The 12,042-nt window shown below is 33.7% G+C and overlaps 1 protein-coding gene across 1 annotated transcript; it reads right to left on the bottom strand.

Moving 5' to 3' along the window:
* Nucleotides 1-4,879: 4,879 nt before the first annotated feature.
* LOC120274020 (cytosolic sulfotransferase 15-like) lies at nucleotides 4,880-6,102 on the bottom strand. The gene has a single exon (XM_039280764.1). It carries the CDS (start codon nucleotides 6,080-6,082, stop codon nucleotides 5,015-5,017), a length of 1,068 nt encoding a protein of 355 aa, XP_039136698.1. The 5' UTR covers nucleotides 6,083-6,102; the 3' UTR covers nucleotides 4,880-5,014.
* Nucleotides 6,103-12,042: the final 5,940 nt, after the last annotated feature.

Below are 12,042 nucleotides of genomic sequence, written 5' to 3'. Positions count from 1 at the left end.
TAAAATATGCATATCTCTCAGCCTACAACTCCAAAACTAATAAAATTTTATTGACAATCAGATAACTCAGAAATGAACAACTTTCCTATTTTTTACCTTATCCAATTCAATTTTCATGATCATAAAAAATGGCCATAATTCTTCAGGCTCTGCACAGAAATATCATCCGAGACACTTATACTAATAGAGCTATATCTCACACACTAAAGATGAATAAAATCTGAAATTTTGTAAGTATTTAGGTAACATCAAAATCTATAACTTTTGCATTTAAATACTCTCCAAATTCCACATATAAGACCATGAAATTGTCTAACCAAAATTCATTCTTTTTGCAGAAATATCGTTGAGCACATTTATAGAAATCTGATCATATCTCACAAATTACAGGGGTAAAAATTCTAAAATTTGGCAGAGACAAAGATAAAATTATATTCTACAACTTTCTTATATACATAGGAATCTAAAACAGAATCTACAATCACAAAATAATTCAATAACGAAATCAAGGCTGCACAGAAATCTTCACCCTGCCACCTATGTTTAAAGCTTATAATTTACTGGATACTTAAGCAAAAATTCTAAAATTTTGCAGAAAGATAAATAAGACCTTGATCTACAATTTTTCTATTCTGATCTCTTCCAAATCCTGTCTTTAGATCTTCCAAATAAATCAGGGATCGCTACTATGCTAACAGGAACTTTCTTAATTTTATCCTCAAATTAAAATCAAATCAATTCTCACCAAACCCTAACCCTAACTAGTAACACGTCACAAACAAGCATGAGAAAGAGCAAAAACAAAATAACTCAGAACCTTACCTCAACAATAACAGTAAATCAAAACCTTGACGATGAGACCCTTCTCCCGTTCTCTCGCCCGACACTAACTGCTAGAGAAAGAAATGAGGCTAGGTCCCTCTCTTAGTTATTTTTTAAATGGAGATCTAAAACTGAGGGGAGGGAGGTGAAGATACTATTAGGGTTTCGAACCTAAAAAAAACAAAATGAACGTCTAGGATTAAAATCACATCAACGGCTAGGATTTAATTAAGGGATGGGGTTCACAGATGGTAACAAGAAGGATGTCTGAAGGGAGAGGGTTGAAGTGGGATTGGATGGCTGTGCATGCAGGAACGAACATGGCAGGCATCCAAAAGGATTGGAAGAGTTGGATGTTAAATGGAGACCATTCATGGAGGACGGGGAGTTGAGAGGTGAGCTTTTCATAGGAGTTGTAGATTTGTTCATCTCTTTCAATGTCTTGTTGGGTCCTTTGTGAAAGGAAGCACTGCGAGAAAGATGATGCATGATTTGGTTGGCTTGCCATGAGTGGTGGTGATAGCAACAGAAGAGGAATGGAGAGACAAAGAAATGAGATAATTATAGATATATGTTTATGTATATATAATACAGAAATGTGGTTCCAATCACTGAATGTTAATATAAAGATTGATTGGTTTTCCATTTATTTATTTGTTTATTATTATTTTTTTTAAAATGTGGGTAAGAAATGGGGTTATAAATAAATGTAAATTTACATTTGAAAGTTGGTTTTTTCATCCTTGTTATATATAGGATGGTCTCAAATTTCGTTTTTAAGGTGGTTTATTACATTTTTAGCTGGTATATATTAATAGACAATGAAAAGTTAAAACAAATATTTATGTTAATGATGAATTTTAATTAGCTTTAATTAATTTTGATTAATTTTTTAAATATCAAATCTTCTAAACAAATAAAAAAAATTGTAGAATAACTTTAACTAGATTTTGTGATGGATGCAAAAGCACATGGGGTTGTATGCATTTGTTTCTAGAGATGGCAAAAACCAAACCAACCTGTGATTTCCGATCCGATCCGCCCCGAACTGGGTGGCTTTAGACGGGGCGGGCCGGGGCGGCTTTGGTTTTTCCCCGCTAATAATTTAACTTATCATAAATATTATATAGTGTAGGGGGTAAATGAATTTTTTAAAAAAAAATTCAAAAAATATCTTATGAGCTTGTTTTTGTTTTTTTATAAGTATATATTTTATTAAAAAAAATCTATTTTTAAAAAAATGTTTTTTTAGGAATTTTTAGTTACTTATTTCTAACTATGAGCGGGACAGGGCAGGGCGGGTGGTTTATGAAAAAAAGGAGGACGGGATGGGGCGGGCGGGGATGGTAAAGGCACGCCCGCCCGCCCCCACCTAATTGCTATCTGGGGCGGGGATGGTAGAGGTGTGCCCGCCCTCGCCCCATCCTATTGCCATCCCTATTTGTTTCAGAGGAATCAGGAATGACGAGCTCTTTGTTGGTCTTCTTATCCTTGGCATGCAGGTGCCGCAACTTTTGGTTTTTAATAACCTACAAGCCCCTTCAACCTTGTCTATGACAGTTTTTATTTATTAGTTCATTTATTAATTTTATTTTCTCACTAAGTTGATGTTATACCCATGCCACTTTTTTAATACTTGTCCTTCTCATTCTCCTACTCGTGTTTCCTCTTATTATTCTGATTTATTTTTTCTCCTTATTTTTATATACGGTGTTGTTTTTTTCATTAAATTTATTCCTCTTCTTGTTTTTCAACTTATTTTTTATTATAATTGATATTTTTTATTTTAATATGGACAAATCATCACCACTCACGCATCCACTCAACCTTCTCATATAAAATAAACTCACTACCAATTGACTATTCTGCCAATTTTTTTTCTTCTTTTACTTAAATTCGAATGAATAAATCCTTCTATACTAATAGTCTAATACTTCATTTTTTATACCTAAATGCTAGGATATATAGAATCCCGTACTATATATACACATTAATATGCGATTATATGATTTGGATTTGCATTTTTTTTAATTTTTTGATTAAAACTAGGGATTGAATATTGATTTTCTGAAGACTCAATGTAAAAAAAATGTTGTTAGGGACTAATTTTAAATGCAGTTAAGGATTAATTTGTCAATTTGTTTGTTAAGATTTTCTCTTAAAAGGTTTAGATGGTAAGTTTGTGATTTTTTTTTATAACATGGATAAACCATGAATTTATTAAAAAAAATACAAAAATAGAATAGTTATAGAACTGAAATGAAAGTCCATTAGGTGTGGAAACTACAACAATAGTTACAATAGAAACAAAAATAGACCAATGAGAGATAAACTACAAATAAGAGTGTGTGGCAATGCAAAGATGTCTGTAGATGAGCTCTCCTACCTGGGTGTATCCATCGATACTTGGTTACATGTCAGCTACCAAGTTAGGAGCTAGCTTGAGTATTAGGGTCGCAGGCATCCTCGCATGTGTAACTCCTTGAGAATTGTATATTTTTTCTTACTGTTTTGACCGAGTGCTCAAACTTCTACTTTTGCTTGTGAAAATTTTGAAATAAGGCTGTGTGTTATTTGTGTTTGAACTTGTTACAACTTTTTTTTTCTTATTAAAATGGATAAACTATAACTTTATTGAAAAAAAAAGAGAAGAAGGACAAACACACAAAAGGAAAACAAAACAACGGAAGAGAAAACAACTTGAGTTCTCTCCAATAATGAGGTACTCGATATAAGAAAAGGAAAAGAAGAGGAAAAAAAAGAAGAAACTGAAAAGGATAGGGAAGTTGGACCAGCGATGATTACCAAGAATCACAGATCTGACCTGTCCGAGCTGACTGGGGGAGTAGACTACTTCTGAGCTATATTAGGGTCTCAATCGCCAGAAATGTTCGCCGGGAATGTTACAACTTACAACCCCTATAAATGTGTGCTAATTAAAGACACAAAATCTATCCTTTTGTATTTATGTGATTTTATAAATAAATGGCTTTTTTGTTTGGTTGGGGGAGGGAGGAGGGGTGAGGGGTGTTGGGGGTGTGGGTGTTGTTTGGTTGAGGGAGTGAAGGGGGGTGAGAGGGGGTGAGGAGGGGTGAGGCACCCCTCCTCACCCCTCATAATCCACTCCCCCAAATTGGGGTCTTTTGGGGGAGTGGATGTTTATTGTTTTTTTATTTTTAAATAATGCAAAATATCATTAATGCCCTTCACCTATATGTAGAATTCCTATTGTATCATAGTGATTGTTTGTTTGGGATTGTGAATATGTTTATCATGAGCATAATTTTTGTTAAATATGAAAAAAATAGGGTATGCTTTCCAAGTATGTTTTCACCATTTTTTTTTTAAGTTTATGAATAAATATGACAAAAATAGGGTATGTTTGAATGATCATTGGGTGTTCACATTTTAACCAATATTTGTCAATTATAATCAAGATGTTATGACTCCTCATAATTTTTTTTTCAAATAAATATTTTTCCCTAATTATTGTGTGTGTTTTATAATGTTTATCATATATTATATATTGTGTTATTATTATTATTATTCTACAATTGATTATTATATATATTATTACCTATTTTTATCAGACAAGGCAAAAATAGTCAAATACACATTACACTCTTTTCTCTCTCCTCCCCACTCCTTTTTTTCAACTAAACAAAAAAATAAACTACTCCTCCACACCCCTCCATGAACCAAACACAATATTTTTCTCAAACCCTCCATACTCCTCCCTCACTCCCCTCACCCCTCCTCCCCACTCCCCCTCTGAACCAAACAGGGGGTTATGCTCCACAGCTTGAGGAGCAGGTAGCTGCCAGACATTACATGCGATGTCGACCCACCTTAATATGCCATGCCCATGAAGTCCTGAACCATATAGCTTGGTGTCAAAAAGACACATATTACGTACACATTTTTATGCATATATCCACACAGCACTGGCACAACACTGGCATCAAAATAGAATTACATAATCAATCACTCACTAAGTTCAGACCATGCATGAGTAAAATATTAAAGTTAAACAAAACAAACAGTAAAACCCCTGCATTTAGATTTGATTGGGATTTACAGCCATTATTGAAACTAATCAGCTAGGAACTTCAAGAGACACATTCAATTTCATCACATACGAAAGCAAACACACATGTGATGATCATAAAACCCTAGCCTTGAGATGATGTTTTTATGGAACCACACTGCTAGACTCAAAACTAAGACCAGATCCATGCAGCTTCTCATTAGTAATAGCATCCAACTTCTCAGCCATCTCCATGCTCAAATAATTAACCCAATCACCCACTTTTCCCTTCCTGAAAAAAGAAGATGCTGGTGGTCTCTTCTCCTCCAAACTGCCCTTATTATCCTTGTTTACCTCGAGCTCTCTTAAGTTGTCAAAGCTACAAAGCTTCACAATGTCCTCCACTACTCCATCTCTTTCTTCCTCCATGGAAAAAGGACATCCCATGAACTGACCCAGTCTTCTCAAATGGTTAACTGGATCCTCCATCATCTCCTCATACCTAAAGAAGAGCACCATTTCCGGTGATCTCAAGCTTTCCTTCCAGTATCCCAGCACATGGTCCCAGAAAGGGCCAAAAGTAGATGTTCCTTGGGAGAACATCTGGAATGCCTTGCTGAGATCAAAGCCTTGAGTAGTACTCTTGTGTTCAGTAGAACTAATCATCCAACTCTCAAGGAAATGGCACAGTGATACAAATGTGTCCTTGGGATCACGGCAGAGATAAACAATTCGGCATCTGAGAGCACTTTCAGGTAGTAAAGAGAAAGGTAAATGAGTAGCAAAGATAGTGGGAGATGGTAAGACGTTAAGATTAGGTATGGTGCGGTGAAAGAAGAAATTTTCAAGTAAAGGGACACATTGACGAGGAGTTCTGGTGAGAAGAGGGTTGTCCGAGAGGGAGAGGGAGAAGGAGTGACGGTGTAAGGTGGCGAAGGAGAGAGCGCTTAACCATGTGGTGCCTGATTTAGGGCTGGTAACAAGAAGGATGTCAGAGGGACGAGGGTTGAAGTGGGCTTGGATGGCCATGCATGGAGGAACAAACTTGGTAGGTATCCAAAAGGATTGGAAGAGTTGGAGGTCAAATGGAGACCAGTCACGGCGGATGGGGAGTTGGGAGGTGAGCTTTTCATAGGAGTTGTAGATTTGTTCATCTCTTTCAATGTCTTGTTGGGTCCTTGCTGAAAGGAAGCACTGCGAGAAAGGTGGTGCACAATCTGGTTGGCTTGCCATGCACGGTGCTGAAAGGAACAAAAGAGGGGTTGAGAGAAAGAAATGAGATAAGTAGAGATGAGATAAATAGAGATATATATATTTATGCTTATATGGTGCCGGTTCAATTCCAATCATTAGATTTAATATAAAGATGAGCTCTTTTACCATTATTTATTTATCTATATTATTCTAAATATAGGTAAAAAGTCCTTTTATTAATAATAGATCATGAAAAATTGAAAACTTTAAAAAGATGATTGGTTGTAAAACCACATGGGATGTTTGAAAAAAAGATAATAATCTGGAGGCTGCTACATAGTTTTCATGTCTTTTTAAAGTCCTCGTAGCTCTCATGACTTGCTGGTCCCACTGTCTTTCTTATAATAGCTCTTTGTGTTTTTTTACTTTTCAATATACGCACAACACCAAGGAAACGTTGCCTAATTTTTATTCCTTCCTCTTCTTTTTTTCATATTCCTTTTGTTGTAGTTAATAACTTCATGTACTTCTTCTTGTAGCTAAATTCAGAAATATATATATATATATATTTTAATAAATATGGACAAACTTTGATCTCAACTATTATTGTGAGAGGACTACGTAGCACGTACATATCCACAATCTCTCACTTGGGAGGATATAAATTACCACTCTCTTGTGGTGGAAGTGGACGGTATAAATTCTTCAATGTTATTACTTAAATTTTTGTATTTGAATGTTAATTAAAATATCAATTATTGATTGCTATCAATAACTTGATCTGAAGAAAACATTATTACAGCACGTCAAGATTCACATGCAGAGCCCTAAGTTTTGCATGACAGAGACTGATTGGATGGAAATGAAGAATGATTGAAAGAAAGAAAATTTGATGCAAGGATTTCTTTCTTTCTGATGAGGAAATGAAACAGTATCTTCTGTATGGCAATTCAACAACTTGGCATCTAGTCTATCATTCAATCAAACTCAGTTTTTCTTTGAATCATCATTCTTTCTCTATCAAAGCAATCAGTCTCAATCTTGTAAAACTCAATAAACATATGGCTTACTTGTGAATGTTTTTCCTTTAAGTAAATAAATTTATTTTAAAGAATTAACGTGTAATTTTATAAAATAGGCTTGTGGATATCAGATTATTTATAATCTAAAAGAAATTTACATGGAGAAAGATGCACTACACTGATTTTTATTTTTAGAGGCACTTTTGAAGAAGGTTTTTAAAAAACCACCTCGATAACTGTGTATTTAATTTTTTTATAAATTTATAGAGGGGTTTAGAAAACTATTCTAATTTTTAATTAATAAAAAAAACACTCACTTGCAAACAGACTCTCACATAAATATTAATGATAATTAGTAATTTTTTAGATTAATTAATGTCCATCTACGCTTACTCACTCAAACTTACAAAAAAATTCAATTAATGGTTCTCACTCACACAAACGAGAATCATTTGAACAGAGAGAGAAGGAGTTCACCGCCGACCGCCGACACCAACGAGAATCATTATATGTCTCTGCTTCATCGCCAATGCCACCTTCATCTTGGTGTCCGCTTCGAGGATCTTTGAGGTCTCTGCCAAGCTCGTCACCGTTGACACCACCTCATCTCCATCTCCGCTTCGAGATCATTGAGGTCTTTGCCAAGCACGTCAATGCTTGTCTCAAGATCACAGACTCTATGATGATTAGATTTAGGGTTTCAATTTAGGGTTCTAATTTCAATCGATCTGTGATGATATTCTTCTTTGGGCTGAAGCTATTGAAGGTCTTAGACTACAACGTGTCAGTGTTGTTTTCAAAGGCTCTGGCCAACATCATGGCACAAATTTGTTCGGAGTATCGACATGTTAGTGACGATCGCTGGAATCCAGCTAAAGCCAAGCCCATTCATCCTAGAAAGACCATCCAGGTTCATCTCTTTCTTTGTTTCTTTGATTTTGTCCCTAATTTAAGTGTGGTTTTGATTTTGTTGTTGAATGTGTTTTGATTTTTTTTTAAATCTTCTTGTTCTTAGGTTTTATGATTTTCTGAGTATTTTGATTTGGTTATTGAAGCTTGAATATGTATGACAAGAACCTGTAAGTGTTTTTTAAGGTAATGCAGATTATATCTTGCTATGTAGTTTTTAATTTATGGGATTGAATGGTTGAGATGATAGGAGCATCTAATGAGGCTCAAGGGTTGAATAAGAATCTCTATGCAACTTGTTGTGAGTGAACTTGTTGTAGAATCTAGCATCTGTTGGTTCACTGTGGCCCCATTCTGGATTTCCGGCTGCTTCTACGGCTATTTTTCAGGCTGCTTAGCATATATTGTGGTCGAGTAACAAAGTATTATTCATTTTTTTGTTGTTTGACTATCAGATAAATAAGTATATATATATATATATATCTTAGATGATGTAGGATGGGCTGAATTTATCTATCTGCATATATTGCAGTATCATGACAATCTTGATGATAAGTCTGATTTAGATGAGGGACCTACATAAAAAATAGATCTCTGATTTTATCATTTAACAATTATAACATGACAAAGTTATTATTCATTTAGCATCTATTTTTAAAGTTTAATTACTTTTAACTAGAGATAAATTTACTAAATAAGTTCGCTCACAACAAGTTGCATAGAGATTCATGTTCAACCCTTACAGTTCAAGGGTTTTTGAAAGTCTCAGATCTTTTATACTTTTATACTGGGAGCAGTCTGGAAATCCAAGTGGGCATGTGAGTGAACTTGTTGTTTTTTTGAATTTTGTGATCATTTATAGCGCGTTTGGCATTGTTGCTAATTCCTTTTTTTGTTTTCACTTTCATGTTTTGGAAACAAAACTAAGAAAACATCTTTATTTTTTATTTTTTTAAAAATATCAATTTTTTTAGAAATTAAAATTAATAATTTTAAAATAATATATTTTAAAGAAAAATACTTACAAAAATTTATTATTTTGGCTTGATATTTTATAAATTAGTTTATATAGTATAAAAAATTATATTTTTAGAAATTATTTGTGAAAATTATTGTTTGACCCTTGATTTTTATAATCTATAATAAAACATATGATATATATTTGTAAAAACCTATTGTTTGACTATGTCTCTATATTGCCCCTCCTTTCTTTTCTTCTAAAAAAATTGGATAGATCTAATATTAATATATATATATATATATTAAATCTTTTTAAAGGCAAACGGAAAAAAATATTTTTTTAGTTTCAAATGGTGCAATTTTTTATGAGATATTTTTTTACCCATATAATACCAATCTATATTATTAATTTTATTTAATAATACAATCAAGTAAACTAATATGGAAAATAAATTTTTATAAAAAACATTTTAAAAATATGAATTAAAAAAATGATAGAGAAAGCTTTATAATAATTTTGTGCTAACTAAACATGTTTTTGTTTATAGTTTTTTAAAATACACAACAGTTAGTGTATCCAAATATGTTTTTTTTTTCAAAAACTTGAAAATAAAATGAAAACAAAGCAAAAATAAAACAAAAATGAAACAAAAAAAAAAAAAGAAATGATGCCAAATGACCCCTTAGTTAGTGATATCTTTAATGATTTGCTTGTAATCAGTGCGAGAACATGTCCTTTTTTCTGTAGGCATTAGGGTATGAATAACTAGTTTTTTCTTCATTTTTCTAGATATTTTGAAATTTTCTTCTTTCTCGTTATGTTGTTGGTGTCAGTGTGTGAAATTATAAAAGGTTTAATGGTATGAGTTTATAATTAGAGCATGAACAATTTGTTACGTTGCTATGTCAAGAATGTAGTTGTTTTTCAATCATTACTCATTAGTAACTAACATAATCCACAAATAACCTGCATGAGATCATTAAAGTTTTCGGTTGTTGGTGTTGTTAATGTTGTGGATTTGGACTTGGCACTAAGTTTAGAAACAATTTTGTATTCTACATGAGATCATCTTGAAAGGTTAAGGTTATTATTGATCATGAAATTCAACAACTATTAGAAAACCAATCACATCACCAACTTCACCAAAATAAAATGATTAATTATATTCCATTGCATTGTTTTATGGGTAGCTCAAATGTTTTGGGTTAAGAGATAAGAAAATGATATTTATAACCTTAAACAAAAATATAATGTATTTGCCTTCATTAGTTCCAGACCTGAAACTACAGTTATAGTTGGATCAGACTTGCAAGTGATAGCAGCATTCCAAGGCCCACTCTTCTTTCTTTGCTTTCACATGGTTTCAGTGGAGTGGAGAATCTACTACACTTTTCTTATTTGGATTGTTGTAGTTAAAGGACAAATCACATGGTTTTTTTATATTCTCTAACATTATGTTTTTTTCCTTCTTGTTTTTTGTTTTTCCAACCGCTGGAATTATAAAATGTATCTCTTCATATAACATGTAATTTCTGTTAGAAGAGAGAGAGAGAGTGGAACAAGTCCTTGACCATTAAACAAGTATCATTGATGATCTATGTGTTTACATATAGGAACAAATAGCTACCAAATACATACAAGTATACATCTACATCTACATACAAGAATACATGTACATATACATCTAACACCCCCTCCTCAAACTCAAGGTGGATCGTACGTGTTGAGTTTGGATAACATGAAGAGATGTTAATCATGCGTCTGTGCCTTGGTGAAGAAATCAGCCACCTAGACCTTTGTGGGAAGATAATGAAGTGTCACTGTTTGAGCATGTACATGAAATCGGGTGAAGTAAGCATCCACACTAATGTGTTTGGTCAACTCATGCTTGACTAGATTGGCAATAATCTAAAGAGTGCCAGTACAGTCACAATGAAGAGAAGTGGAAGAAGGAAGTAGTACACCAAAATCCTTTAGGATCGAATAATGCCAGAGTACCTCCTAGACGGTGGAAACTAAAGCACGAACCTCAATCTCAGTACTAGACTTGGCAACGGTGGAAACTATCGCCAACAGCTGCTGATCTGTGAGGGATAAAGGAACATGAGAAGCCTGTGCAGAGTGTACCTAGGGAGAGTGAGGATTTGGAAGAAGAGATAAATGACTAGCTTTACTGATCACATGAGCACTCATTAGCGCTGAAGGCTTGGATCACAGCAAGGCATTCCAAACTCCCTAATTTTTTTTAATAAAATAGGAATTTTAAAAATTTAGTTGAGATTATATGATATTAATTTCAGTTTAATATACAAATACGTACATACATTGTGAAGGGTTTGAGTCTTTGTTTTCATTGGAGTGTTGTAGTGTGCAAGTGGCGTATGCGGCGGTATGCCTGCGTATAAGGCATGAATTAATATGCTTTAGTTTGTGTGCTAGATATTATTTGTGTTTGAGTCTTCTGTTTTTACTATTCTTATTTCCAATAAATAACTCATCTACTTTTCTCATTCTCAATGAATTATTCTCTGAACTAAATAAAGTTTTCATTCTCATCCCCTCCCCAAAATTTTTATTCCTATCTCCTCCCTAAAATTTTCATTCCCTATCCGCATGTATTTTTGGTGATTTTATAAATATTTGGTTTTTATTGACATTGATATGATCAACAGATGAGGAGCACAATAGTTGTCAGACATCACATGTGATGGAGACCCACCTTTGCCATGCCCATGCTAAAAGTCCTGAACCATAAATATATATATAGTCAGTACTCAGAAGTCAAAACACTTTTTTTGTATACATTTTTATGCATATATCCACACAGCACTGGCACAACACTGGCATCAAAATAGAATAACATACTCAATCACTCACGAAGTTACAGACCAGACATGAGTAAATATTAAATTAAACATAACAAACAGTAAAACCCCCAGCATTTAGATTTGATTGGGGTTTACTGCCATAATTGACGCTGATCAACGAGGAACTTCAAGGGATCCATTCATTTTATTTCATGACATAAGAAAGCAAACACACATGATCATAAAAACCCTACATTTGAGAACATGTCTTTTATGGAAGCACGGTGCTAGACTCAAAAA

Source organism: Dioscorea cayenensis, chromosome 12, assembly GCF_009730915.1.
Source record: "Dioscorea cayenensis subsp. rotundata cultivar TDr96_F1 chromosome 12, TDr96_F1_v2_PseudoChromosome.rev07_lg8_w22 25.fasta, whole genome shotgun sequence".
Classification (NCBI taxonomy): Eukaryota; Viridiplantae; Streptophyta; class Magnoliopsida; order Dioscoreales; family Dioscoreaceae; genus Dioscorea; species Dioscorea cayenensis.
The sequence above is the reverse complement of the archived record's forward strand: the minus strand, read 5'-3'. Positions and strand labels throughout refer to the sequence as shown.

Coding starts and splice junctions, on each gene's coding strand:
- LOC120274020 (XM_039280764.1), bottom strand. CDS start 6,082: ATGGCAAGCCAACCAGATTGTGCACCACCTTTCTCGCAGTGCTTCCTT.